This window comes from Protomyctophum bolini, assembly GCF_963924005.1.
Source record: "Protomyctophum bolini genome assembly, chromosome: 7".
NCBI classification, from domain to species: Eukaryota; Metazoa; Chordata; class Actinopteri; order Myctophiformes; family Myctophidae; genus Protomyctophum; species Protomyctophum bolini.
In genome coordinates, this window is record NC_137868.1 from 48,318,114 (window position 1) to 48,332,414 (window position 14,301).

The window sequence follows — 14,301 nt, forward strand, 5'->3', positions numbered from 1 at the left end:
TCACAGGGAGAAGATTTTTATTTATTTTTTATGTATCCCCGGCCTATCCCTTACATGGGCTACTGGCCACATGTGCCCCCCACCTAGCTTCTTAATTTTGATCTCAAAGTGCACCAGATTGAAGCATTTTCATGGAAAATTTACAGATTTTTCTGGACCCTGGACACCCCCCTCGGTGTGGCAGGGCAGGGGGGGAGGGGGGCACATAATATTATGTTGCTTGGGGCCACTAATGGCCTAGAACCAGCACTGATCACAACACACGTTGGTCACATCCCAAAACATCAACACTAGACGATCTGCTTTACGTCAGCATAGTAGCCATAGCAAGACAGTTCTCTTAAAGGTGCAGCTACACATATTGCATTATGTCAAACCCCCTGATTGACGTTAGACCCTCACGTCGTGAGCTCGTAGCTCTGCAATTTCAGCGCAGACTCGACGTCTGTAGTGGCCAAGAAAGAACGCGACGCAACCCGACTAGCCCGTCCGCCCAGGAAGGATGTCCCCTCCTTTGCGGTCCTTCCCGAGGTTTCTCCCTCACTCCCCCCGAGGGAGTTTTTCCTCGCCCGACCGAGGGTCCAAGGACGGGAGGCTCCACGCGCCGGTCGCCTAGAGACCTTCTCCATCCTCCGGCCTTCCCACGGTTCGTATCAGACTTTTGGGGGCAGCGTCCGAGCAGAGACGACCGACCGCTCCCGGGCAGAGCACGTCGGTCGTCACACTCCCGAGACTACGCCCCCACCCTGAGTCTCAGATTTTACAATATACACTGGGGGTCCCAGAGATATAAATGCCATTAAATAGGTGTCCGTAGAGTAGACTAATGCATGTCAAACTGGGGGTCCTTGACATGAAATAGTTGGGAACCACTGCTCTACGGGCAAAATCTACGGATCCCCTTCAACGCAAACCCGGAAGTAAACCAGATGTCAACCGTAGGCGTGCATAAAGTGTATGGGGTACAAAGTGTAAGCAGAGCGAGGTGGCTATACCCATGTAAAAAGCTATCTACAAACTCACAATGAGTCATGACGCAACATGCCGTGCTCAATGTTAAAGGAATTCAGCCTCTGTGTTCACATTCCAAAGACATAATCTAGTTTCCAGTAAGGACGTTAATTAAATCCAAAGACAAACTAGTTTCCAGTAAGGACGTTAATTAAATCTATAGGTAAACATTGAATCAGGGCTGCTAATTACCACCCTTTGAGAGTTACGCAATGTAACCTCTTTGCACGCCACTCGCCACACATTCACATGCTCATCAATGAACATAATCGACATAACTTGCTGCTTGTGGTCTGCCCTGCTTTAATCTTTTTCACTTCTTCATAATCGGCATAACTTGCTGCTTGTGGTCTGCCCTGCTTTGATCAAGGGCAGGCATGCTTTCAAATGCCATCACAAACTAGTCAGAGGCTCCGCCCACTGGAAACTAAATTCTGAAAATAGATGATCTAACTGTACAAACTCACAACGACAACAAATCACAATGCAACATGATGAGCTGTCTATCATGTTCACGGTCAGTCAGTCAGTGTTGCAGGAAACATCTGTCGGTTCACATTCCAAACACAGCAGAGAGTTTCCAGTAAGTTCATGTGCCAGTGTCGTGTCGTGTTTAAATAATGAGGCATGTTTATCGTGTGTGTGTGTGTGTGTGTGCGTGTGTGTGTGTGTGTGTCAACAATTATAGAATTGATATTTGTGTTTTTCTTTTTCATCTTTTTATTATTTTTTGTTACTAGTACTATTACTTTAACTTCAGCACTTAGTTCCTTTAAACTTCTGTATATTAATTTTGTTCCCATGGGCTACATAAACAAAGTTTTTTCCCCCTTTTCTTTGCACTCAAAGTGTTATTTTTATCGACATTGACTCCTCGTCTTTATATACAGTTTAAGTTGTATAGTATGCTCTCCAATTTAGTACTTCCCCCTTCCCCGCTCTCCAATTTAGTACTTCCCCCTTCCCCTGGTTGTATAATTACGTGGACCTTGTTTCCTACAATCTCTTCTATCATTTTACCCTACATGTGTGTGTGTGTGTGTGTGTGTGTGTGTGTGTGTGTGTGTGTGTGTGCACGCGCGCATGCGTGCGTTACATGGTGAAGTGCCTCGTGTAGTCGTATTCTATCGTGGGAATGACGCCTGGACAAATTTCAGGAAAACCAATAGATACGCGTGTACTCCCAGCTGGCGTCCGCCTTCGGCCACGGTCTCAATGATCGTCTTCATCGCCTCAGCGTGCCTGCAGGGGTGCACGGAGCACATGGCGGGGGGCGGCAGGTTGGGGTGGTTCTCGACGGTGACGGTCCTCTTCACGTGGTCCTGGCTGATGTCTTCGTACATCCGCTCTGTGCTCAGCGGCCGCCTGTCCTCGTCGTAGCCAAAGAGCCAGAGGCGAGGCGTCTGGTAGTATTTGTCGTACTAGGACGGCATCCTCGCTCCCGGCCTCCTCCTCCGCATCCGTCGTTTTGCTGGTGGTGTCCAAGGTCGCCTCGTCCGCTTCCAATAGGCCGCTCTCTTCGTACTCTTCCATATCCGCCGCTTCTCCCTCCTCTTCGTCCTCGTTGTCTCCGCGCGCTCCCGTATTCACGCTGTCCTTATCCTTGTCCAGTGAGATTTCCCGCACGGTGTCTGTAACTCCTAACACGCCTGCGTCATGGTAGTAGGTGTCCACCCAGCCTCCGTCGCCGTCGTCCTCGCCTACGATGGCCTCCAGCTCGCCCGAATACTCCATCTGCTTGCAGCGCTTGTAACAGGGAACGTTGCGCGTCAGGAGAAACTGTTTCTCCGGAGGCAGATATTGCCTGACCGCGCTCTCGTCTCCCGAAGCCCACCTCCAGGTGGGACAGTGGTGAACCAGATGATCTCCCGCCGCCACAAACTCCTCCGGGGTGATCACTCCCGTCTCCTTGAACCTGGATTCCGTGAGGACCGGGGTGAGGAACTCGGCGACGCAGAGTGCCGTTCCTTTCACCGAGTTGATGACGTCCTGCATGGCCTGCATGGAAGTAGAGCAACAGTGTGTGTCAACAGCATCACTAGCTAGGTCACATGAGCTGCGTCCCTGAGTGTGCGCCTGTCGTCGCGTGCTCATGGCAAATCCGTCTTGTATATAATATCCTTTATTGTGCGAATAAACTAAACTAAATTAAAGATCATTGAAATGAATGGCAACATGATATTCACGGTCATTTGTTCGAATAGAGCTCTTATGTTAACTTATTCTCTGTTTTAACTGTCTAGTAGTTTTCCCAATATATGCTAAAGCACAGGGACATCTGATCATGTATACCACATGGGTGTAACAGAGTTAGAAATATGCTTGTATTAATTTCTACAAAATCACCATACTTGCTTTTCAATGTATTGCTTAGGGCCGATTCATACTCCTGTTTCGGCGCTGTAGTGCCGAAATGATTTCGGCTCGTCAGAAATTTTCAGTAGCACCGAAGAGCCGACTTTAGGACGGTACCCGCCCCCCCGAACCTCAAATGACGTCAAATTGTAGGCTCTACAGCGCCGAACCGACTTTTATTCGGCTCTAAAATAGGAGTATGAATCGACCCTTAGAGTACTAAAGCCACCTGGTGGATGAACAGCGCAGCTGCACGCAGTGTCCCTTGGTGCGCACCATAGTTTGCCTCAGCAGAGGAAAATTATTTCCATGCTGCAGGTGCATGGGTGCAAGAGAGCTCCGTTGCAAACAATAAATATACTTTTGGGGTTTTATATTAATTATTTCCACTCTTTGTTACACAGATTTGTGAACTGTATGCTGCTGCTGCGCTGTGGATGCCCAGTGTCATATATGAATGTGTTTATACCAGGTAGGCTTTGTTGAATGTCAAACATTGTTGTGTTGTAACCCCAACATTGTGAATGTGGTAGCCCCTCTCGGAACCCCCTGAGTCAGCCCAATCTATTGTGCCGAACCGGGCTGACCCATTGGGTCCCTGTGCGTTGATGTGTTTTCGTATGTAAATGATAGAACGCAGACATAAATATCGTCGGAAACGTCGTCTCTGCGCCGTTTGAGTGATTCTGTTTCTTAGAGCTATAAGTTACAACGGATACCGCTGCGAATTCTCCTGTGCCGCGGAAGCCGTTAAGTATTTGTTTCAGTCTTTGTTTGACTGAAATGTGTACTGTATGCTGCTGCACTGTGGATGACCATGTGTCATATATGAGTTTATACGTGTTTATATTGCCCTGACACATATTGCATTCTTAACTGTATTGCACTTGCCCATCATGACCAAACATCCCTCTGTTTCCCCAGGTGGTACTGTCCAATCCTGCCGATAGGAAACAACTCCCATGTTCATAATACTTTCAATAAACCAGTTCAACTCATGACTTTAGTGACTTTGTGTGCAAATACAACTGACTAAAGTGCATATGCGGTGCAAATATAAATACTTCAATCAAACACTGGTACAATATGTGTGCAAAATAAGCATAAATGTGCCAAATATCAGTAACGGAGGACCACTTCGTTACAGTGAGTAACCAAATGTCCTCGGGTAAATCAGAAATATCAGAAATGTTAGAAATAAACAGTTCACATCACACACCTGACAAAAGACGATTAATATTAAATATTGATGTTTATAGTTAAATAGATTTGTTTAAATGTGATGCCTATGTGTATGTGATTTTGTTGTAGTCCGAAGTTATGTCAGGAGATGTAGTTGGCCCTTGGGTGTTTTGATATTTTCTAATATGGCCCCCTTTGGAAAATGTTTGGACCCCCCTGAGTTAGGGGAATTTTTCACAAAAACGGATCAAAGATGAGATAACAGCTCCATCTCGCGATGTAGGCCACACAAAAGAGATTCCAGAGTGGGAAGCTATAGTGCAGGCATTTTGAAACGGACAAATTGCAACAGAAACACTTTCAACTGTTTTTGTTTCATAAATATGTTTGTAATCAGCACATCAAAAGTCCTAAGAAATCCCAGTGGTGAAACATATTGGAAAAAATGCTAAAGTAGCGGTGATTTTTCGGCAATTTCCCTTGCACGGCCATGATTTGTGCATGTTTTCTCGTCTATTTTCCACACAAAAGGTTCAGTACTGTTCAGTTTATCGGGGGACCCTCTAGGGCATCTTTGAATTGAGGTTGTTTATTTTCTTGACATTAGTCAAATCTTCTGACATTAGTGGGCATGTACATACATACGGTGTGTTATGTGTCGAGTGGACTCCCCACGCGACACTAGAGCCTCACTCACATCTAAGACACACTTGTATCCTGCATGTGTCTTCTGTGTGTCAATGCATTTCCAATGGGAGTCACATGGTTTGATCACACAACCTTGTTGCATGGGGGGGGGCGGGGGGCAGAACACAGCCATCAAACAGAAATGTTTGGTCAGACAGCTGTCTCAATAGTGTGAATGAGGCCTAAGGCCTTATTCACACATGTAAGAACATATGTTCTGTGCTCTGCCTGTGTTTGATGGCCGCCTCACATGGTTTGACCAAGCATTTGTGTTTGATGGAGGGGAGGGGGACAGAACACAGCCAGCAAACACAAATGTTTGGTCAAACCATGTGACTCCCATTGGAAAAGCATTGAGGCGGCCATCAAACACAGGCAGAGCACAGAACATATGTTCTTTATGTGTGAATTAACACACACACACACACACACACACACACACGTCGCCTCTTACTAGATTTCACAGACAGGTTACAGTGGTTTAAATCATGCACGTGACAAATCACAGTACCGCTTTTTCTGTAAAGGTCACTACTATTCACTCTGCATGTCCTGCTGTCATTTACATGTACAATAAAAAACAATATTCATCTCCTCATATTGGACAGCATCGTATTGTTTAATTTACCTTATTTTGGCACAAATGTTATGTTATCTAGTGGTACACGGTTCAGGTTGGTTCTATTGTTTTATTGAAAGTGAAAGCACCTTAGTCTGTCTGTCTGTCTGTCTGTCTGTCTGTCTGTGTGTGTGTGTGTGTGTGTGTGTGTGTGTGTGTGTGTGTGTGTGTTTTCTTTTCCCTCTGTGTGTTAAGCATCGTGTGCAGCAGTTATATCTGGTTGGACCATATAATGTAACCTAATTCTGATCAGTGTCTGGGTCTATTGTATTACTCCTTTTGTGCAGATCCAAATAAAATAATTCAAATGTGTGAGTGTGCATGCGTGTGTGCGAGTGTGTGCGTTTGTCTGTAATCCAAACTGGTAAATCAGGAACTTTCATCTGCTGAAGTTCCATTTCCAGGAAAAAAAACGTTGAGCTCCAACCAAAGAAGAAAAAGCATGTACACGTCATACAGTCAGTGTTACAGGAATTCAGCCTCTGTGTTCTCATTCCAAAGGCATAAGCTAGTTTCCAGTAAGGACGTTTATGTCAGGTGACGTTATTCCGACCAGTTCCTTTCCCCTCCATCAGGCATGTCATTATAGGCTAAGAAGAAAGGACAAGATTGCTGATATACAAGGTCACAACATGCCGTAATGTGTTGTGAGCTTGTAGATTGACTTATTTTAAAATGTGTAGCGCAGTGGAATAGAGTAGACAATATATGACACGTCAAGAGTCTATTAGTACTGTAGGTTATACATTTGTGTTCTGGTAATTTTTTTTCATACCAATCGTTGCATAGAAGCAGCATGGTTTTGTTATGCGTACATGCACTACACACCCATGTGACTGTGCCAAGTCATTATAGGCTAAGAAGAAAGGACAATTGCTGATCTACAAGGTGTGCCAAGAGAACTCACAAATCAAGACAAACGCACGCACATGCAGTCAAGTTGTCTACCGATGTTAACCATCTCAAACCCTCACCCTAACCTAACCTCCCACGGGACAGCACACCTAAACCTAACCTAACCCTTAACGCACCCCTCACCAACCTTAATCCGGTCGTCTTAACGCACCCCTCACCAACCTTATGTCTAACTAAAGGATGCCTCCCGAGCCACTTCCAATGTGAATGAACTAGCCATTTTGTTTCTTAACTTTGTGTCTTATATCTTTATGGGTCCAAGCCGTGTCGGTCTGTCTCTGCCCCAAAAAGCAAGAATTTCAATTTGTCTCTTTCCTTTCGTTATTTTAATCCATTGGATGATATGCCCCAATCTCTTAACTTCATGTTTTTGTCAACGGACATGGAGAAAACAAATTAGAAAGTAAATAATAAACTAAACATTAATTAATTTAAAATTAATCCACCGCAGAGGAGCTGTCATTGGTCAAAAGCCAGTGCACCTCACAGGGCCAGAGGGCTGAGCAGAGCCTTCTATAGGCTCTGGGGCTGACAAATATTAGCCCCGATGTTGAGTAAATCAACAAAGGTGTGGCACCGCCAGGAGAGTGTGACCCAACTTAATGTGTTTTAAGAGTCTGTTTATTTTTTTAATAATTTCGTTTTATGAAGGTTTACAATTATTAATACTGTGAATGAATTGCACTAGCAAAGTGTAACATGCAGTGAGGACGGAACGTTTGTTTGTTTTTCTTGCAAATATTTGATGCTGCTGCTTTAGATTCTACCAGCAGAGGCCCACAGCAGAGCACCCTGTCAGGTGTAAAGGAGCAACTTGGACACTCAGGCATGAAGGAAGCATAAGTTGAAGTCCGTTGCTCTCCCCAGGTTGGTGGAGGGTGTGTAGAGCCCAGGATCACATTAGATAATTGACACAATAGGGTGAAAAATGGGTTACAAAATCACAGGATAAAAAATATATATAAAAAAATGTCATACGGCCGTATTACATTTATCCCAGGGCCGCATTTGGCCCGCGGGCCACACTTTGGACACCCCTGAGTGTATACAAATGGAACCAAACGGATCCGTGAGACATGTGGCAAGACATATCAGTCATATTTCTGGAGTACGACAGGTGGGGGAGGGTAGCAGAAGGAATGATGGGTTGGACATGCTTGGAACTGTTACACCCTTTGGACGTCATCATGACGGCCCACAGGGATAGGTAGGCTATATAAACTCGCACTTGCAGGGGGTCGATACTCAAACACAACCCACTTCAGGTAAGAGAGGCATTTGATTGGCCGATGGAAATGACGTGTTTGCATGAATTGAGATGCTATTATCTTGAATGTGTGGAAATATGCGAATGCTCTGTGTGTACATACTGTACATCAAATTTAAATTGTACATGCATATATGCACATATATCACTCATTCTTGAGATGAGGGACAAAAGTGGAAAAAACATGTCCCACACATAAGAGCCTTATTTTATGTAAAAAATAAATTAATTCATAAAAATAAAAGCACTTGCAAAGTTAAGTGTAATACAGTTGTGTATTATTATGCCCTTAATTTCATTATAATTGTTTTCATATTCCATCTGAATTAGTTAAAAGCAGGCCCTGTACCCAAAAAGGCCTGTATTTAGCCTGTCCCCAGCAAGTGGCCACAATTTCAAACTGCCAAAAAAGTGTCTAATACTGTCACAATCACATAAATATACATACTAAATTAAAGTAGATTGTCAACAACATAGCAAATAATATACACAGTTAATTTTAATTTATATTTTCTATTAAATATCTCATATCAAATGTTCGTCCCACGTCTCCGTCAACTCCGTCAGGTTTTTTTAAAAGTCTTAAATTAATCAGAAAATATTGTCGACAGATTTAGCCTGAAGACTCCTTTTCCAAGTCCCATTTATATTTGTTGCAACAGTGGAGTACCTGGTCTGACAAGCATTCAATTGTTTGATATTTTAAACAAACAATGTTGATAACAATGTGGTCACAGCTTTTACATGTCAACTCCGTCAGGACATTATTATGATCTTTGTTAAGAATTCCAAAATAATGTTTATTATTTTAGTTTAGGGGTTAGGTTTAGCTAACAAAATTAAGCAAAAACAAAATGGCTACATTGTACTAAAGAGGGTTAAGATGAAAACAAATGCCATTTTGTCAACTCCGTCAGACGTCAACTCCGTCAGATTTTGTGTCTGACGGAGTTGACGTGTATCTGACGGAGTTGACAAAAGTGTTCCTAAAACAATAAAATTATTGTTTTTGAATAATGGGCAGTATTCTAATTTGGCACACAGTTAGAGCATGCCTTAAGGAACATTTTTGGCTATGGGGCCATCACAGATTTGTCTCGTGGTGACCATGGCAGCCATATTACAAAAGATGTTATTTTACAATAACTCAAGTTCTACACCACCTAGGATCTTGATTCTGGTGACTAAGACCTCATTTTCAAGGATGAGGGATACAGTGGTACAATTTAGACTTTCCCTGTGACCATGGCAGCCATTTTTCAAAATGGCCGCCACCTGCTGTTATTTTACAATAACTCAAGTTCTACACCACCTAGGATCTTGATTCTGGTGACTAATCATACATTTTCAAGGATGTGGGGTACATTGGTAATATTTAGATTTGTCCTGTGACCATAGCAGCCATTTTTTTTTTCAAAATGGCCGCCACCTGCTGTTATTTTACAATAACTCAAGTTTTAGACCACCTAGGATCTTGATTTTGGCGACTAATCATACATTTTAAAAGATGAGAAATACAGTGGTACTATTTAGATTTGTCCTGTGACCATGGCAGCCATTGTTTTTCAAAATGACCACCAACCTGCTGTTATTTTACCAATAACTCAAGTTTTAGACCACCAAGGATCTTGATTCTGGCGACTAATCATTACATTTTCAAGGATGAACTTTCTCTGGGAGAGGTAAGGGCTTATTTCAGGTGCAGGTTGAGTTTCTACTGACAGGACATTAAAAGGAGGTGGGCTTTCTGGCCTTTGACTTGCCCCTTTCAGGTACAGATGCACAGTTTGACTTCACTGGCCACTGCAGGGAACTGTGGGGGAGAAACTTTGGTCTCTTGACACCCCGATTAGGTTCAGGGTTTTTTTTGGTGGAGACTTGCCTTTCATGACATCTTTGCTGCAGCAGTTGATCTCCTTACTGCCAGTGGTGGCACACTCTGGGTCTCTGGGGCATTGTATCTTGGTGGCCTCCTGCCAGTGTTTCTCCATCCTTCTCCTGAGCTCTGTGTTCTGGGGCTCTGTTATAGTCAACTTACATTGTCTTGGCTGGACATTGCTTTCCTGCAGGGTCCAGCCCAGTCTTTGTGCAGATGGCTGCTGGCCCACCTGGAGGCCCCAACCTCACTTCTTCGGTTGGTGTGATTAGGTGGGGTGGTCTTCCCCAATCAGGATGAGGGGTTTGACCCTTTCAAACGGCAGTCTGGCCAAGTGTCTGTATTTAGTTGTGAGTTTAGATACAGGATACGATTGCTCACCCAGCCCCAGGTGACATGAGGTGAAGGCTCCTTTGATTTGGTAACATTGCTTTGGTTAACATGCTGGGGACACAGAGAAAGACACTGATGCCTTCAGTGTCTGCACATCCTGCCTGATGGTCCTGAAGCCAAATCTTCTGTCTTCAGTCTTTCGCTCACTGTTCACTGCTCACTGTTCACCTCACCGAATTTAGCCCAAGGAGTTTGACCCCTAGTTTGGCCATAGACCCCCTAGTTTGGCCATAGCCACTTGCCCAAATGTGCCGACATGTGCTGACCTCATCACATCTGTGATGATGGCTATGGCCGTTTTTAGCCAACGTAGTGTTTTTTGTGCAAAACTAATGCTTGGAATGGATCCAGAATCATGAAAAGCCCCTAGTTTGACATGCCACATGCTACTTAAAGCATAATGAAATTTAGAACATTTAGCCTTATATTGGTTGTTGATGGTACCCAACTTTCAGCAGCTGTCAAACATGTGGGATATGTTAGTAGACACCTTTACAAACATTGGTGAAGAAAATTCTTGGTAAGAAATGTATTCACAGATTTTATATTATTCTGATAATATTCCCTGAGTAAAATTGGTAAAATAATAGCAGGTCCACCATTTTTTAAATGTCTACCATCCATGGTCACAGGATAAATCTAAATAGTACAACTGTATTCCTCACCCTTGAAAATGTATGATTAGTCACCAGAATCAAGATCCTAGGTGGTGTAGAACTTGAGTTATTGGGAAATAACAGAAAGTTGGCGGCCATTTTGAAAAATGTCTACCATGTTCACAGGGCAAATCTAAATAGTACCACTGTATTCCTCATCCTTGAAAATGTGGGATTAGTCACCAGAATCAAGATCCTAGGTGGTCTAGAACCTAAATCAGTTAAACTTGTCAACTCCGTCAGATGTTCGTCAACTCCGTCAGACGTTCGTCCCGTGATGTTTTTGTTAATTTCCAAAGAAATAGAAAATTCGCTGTCAAATCTTTTGTGCTTATGTATTGAAACACCAACTGAAATGATACGTAATGATGATTTTTTTTTTTTTTTACATGGTTTTCATGTTATAATATTGAAAATAAAGGTTGAAATGACGGTTTTGAGAAATTGGATATTTCATAATAGTGTGATATTGGAATAAAATAATATTAAAAGATTTGTATTACTTAACTTGATTACTGAAAGCCATTATAAGATAACTGAGGACTTTATATTATTGTTGAAATGATAAAATTCAATTAAAAGGGATTTTAGTGTGTCTGACGGAGTTGACATGAATCAGGTATTAAGTGCATAAATGTCCCATTTTAGAAAGAAATGTTATGCGAAAAACCTGTTCCTTCTCAAGATTGGTAGTTGAGACCTGTGTCTACAAATACATCTATTTGATTTGAATGTATCTTAAAAAAAAAAAAAATCCAGTTTGAAAAAAGTTTTGTCCCTTATCTCAAGAATGGGTGACATATATATATATAATATATTATTATAATTTTCCACTGATCTCCAGGATGTGGACCGTGGTGACAGTGTCCGGTGTTCTACTAGTCCTGTTCATACAGACTGCTAGACTGCAAACTACCAGCACAGGTAAACTGCCTCCAACTTTCACGGTATTATGATGCTTAAAGAGATATTTCACTTCCAAAAAAGTGTTTATTGTCTACTCGTCTACATGTATGATTGTGAACACCCGGGACAGTTTTTAAGTTGCTTGATTCAATATTTAGATATTTGATCTTATCAGACACGCCCCCATCCTATACAAACTCATTGTAACTTCAAACTCCAATTTAACCATGATTCATCGAAAACATTACATCATGCCAGCTTTTTTGATAATTCGACTCTGGATCAAAATAAAGACACAGCGTGGCTTTAAAGAAAAGTTGGTAACATTCTTGGAGAGTCTCTCTCTGCCCACCCTAATTAATCACTCACTGAGAAACGTTTAATCTAGTCAAGTGGGAAACTATTGAGTCACAGTCGGGTCAAGTTATACACGCAAAAAAATACCTTTTATTTACTTTTATTGTGTTTTTCAGTCAGTCACCTTGTAGCATACAGATGCAGTAGATTTATAATGGTTCACTTCAGGGGAAATGGCACGCTCTACTCAGACAGTTTTATATAGTTTCAGGCGTGTGCTGGGTGCAGATTCCAAAAGAACATAATAGAAAATGAATTAAATCTGCACTTTCAGTCGAGTAAGAGTCTTATTACGGTAATAAAGATAGTGCTCCGCAGCAGCAGACAGCAGTTACACCAGACAGACAAACACGTTTCGGCGTGCAGGCCTTCGTCAGTGTCAAAATGGGCAGTAGCAACGGAAATGACATGGATGGATATATTGATTTTTTTGTTCAAATAGAAGGGACTATACAGCCATGTCACATTATTAAAGACATACATAGTAGTGAACATACTATAAGAAATCATTGTCTTATTTCAGAATCCACATTACAAAAAAAGTTATTCATAGAAAGCAGTTTAACACCAATTCTTCATTTAGACCTTTAGGAAATGCAGTGTTTAAGAAATGGATCCAAAATGCTTTGCATTGTAATAATACCAGATCTCTGTCCCCACCTCTCTTTAAAGGGTTGATACATTCTATGCCTTGAAACCTCAGGGTACATATGTCATGTCCAGTGCTATTGAAGTGTCTAGATACAGTATGGGGGAATTTTCTTCTTTTGTCCTGATATTGCTTTTATGTTTAATTCTGGTTCTTAATTCTCGTTTAGTTTTTCCTATATAGCAAAAGCCACAGGGACATTTTAGGAGATAGACAACATTTTTTTGTTCTACAAGTGATTCTCCCTTTTACTTTTTTTTTTTTACCTGTGTGAGGATGTAAAAAATCCTCCCCTTTGATCATGGCGTTGCAATTAAGACAGCCTATTACATGGGAAGTTACCTGAGGGTAGTGGTTTTACTCTCATTGGAGAGTATATGCCAATGCTTTGGGTATATGCCAATGCTTTTTAATTGTATGTTTAATATGTTGAGAAATAGGAGAAAATGTGCTAGACAAAACGGAGGGTTACACTCTCTGTAACCCGGGTTCTCTGAGTGGAGAGACTGGCTCTCCACTACATATTTTCAATATGTACGGGAACTGACCCCACAGGGCAGTGTTCATGGATATCTCTTTAAGACACATCTTCTATGGTGGCCCTGCCCAGATTCCAATCAGCGGGCTATTTAAGCCCCATCTGTGCAGTGCCACTTTGATTAATTCTTGATTGACACGCATTTCGGAGCGGCTCTTTTGTGGAGAGCCAGTCTCTCCACTCAGAGAACCCGGGTTACAGAGAGTGTAACCCTCCGTTCTCTATCGTGTTCGAGACTGGCTCTCCACTACATATTTTCAATATGTACGGGAACTCTCTAAGACACACCGCGAGGAAATAAGCAGACCAGCTGCCCCTGCGGCAGCCCGAGGCAGTTTAACCTGAATTCCGTCCGAGCCTATAAGTGGTGAGCGCCATGAGTCACAGGCGCTTGCCAAAACGCTCCAAAACTTCAGTATTCATACCAAGTAAGTAATACTCGTGGCCTAGGCGCAAGACGCCACCTAGGCTCAGCTGGCCCAGCATGATGCTAGGCCAGTGACCACCGGGGTGAAGGGCTGCTCAAGCCAGCCCGTCAGATGCCCGGCCGACCTGACCGGTCAAGGTGCTGGTGACCCTACCGCTGAGTAGCACGCAGGAGCGACTCCCACAGGGGGAGCGGATGCCACCACGTTCCATCGGTAGGACAAGGTGAATGTAGACAGAGTCGCCCATGTCACTGCTGTGTAGATCTCTGTCAGAGATACACCATTCTACAGCAACCAGGGGGCTGTTGTCCCATGGGCAGAGTGTGCCCGCCTTCCAGGCGACCCTGGCACTCCTGCCTGCTTGTCCCTGTTGGATCGCCCCTGTGATCCGGTGGGACAGTCCACCCTTCGGCCATGGTCTACCCGAGCACTCTCTGATCAGGCCGTATGGTATAGAGTGCA

General features: G+C 43.1%; 1 protein-coding gene, 1 long non-coding RNA gene and 1 pseudogene across 3 annotated transcripts in view; 1 reads left to right on the plus strand and 2 right to left on the minus strand.

Moving 5' to 3' along the window:
- LOC308318393 overlaps nt 1-14,301 on the minus strand; it is a 533,465-nt gene that overhangs the window by 354,086 nt on the left and 165,078 nt on the right. The gene's annotated exons all lie outside the window — the stretch shown is intronic.
- LOC308318029 (ubiquitin-like-conjugating enzyme ATG3) lies at nt 2,104-3,006 on the minus strand (annotated as a pseudogene). Its single transcript has one exon. The product of its transcript is annotated as a ubiquitin-like-conjugating enzyme ATG3 (transcript).
- Nucleotides 8,006-14,301, plus strand: part of LOC308318389 (uncharacterized protein) — a 33,487-nt gene continuing 27,191 nt past the window's right edge. The window contains exons 1-2 of the mRNA XM_080767922.1: nt 8,006-8,034; nt 11,806-11,885. Of these exons, the coding sequence (XP_080624048.1) occupies nt 11,807-11,885 (79 nt within the window). The 5' untranslated portion in view covers nt 8,006-8,034; nt 11,806. The remainder of the gene's footprint in view (nt 8,035-11,805; nt 11,886-14,301) is intronic.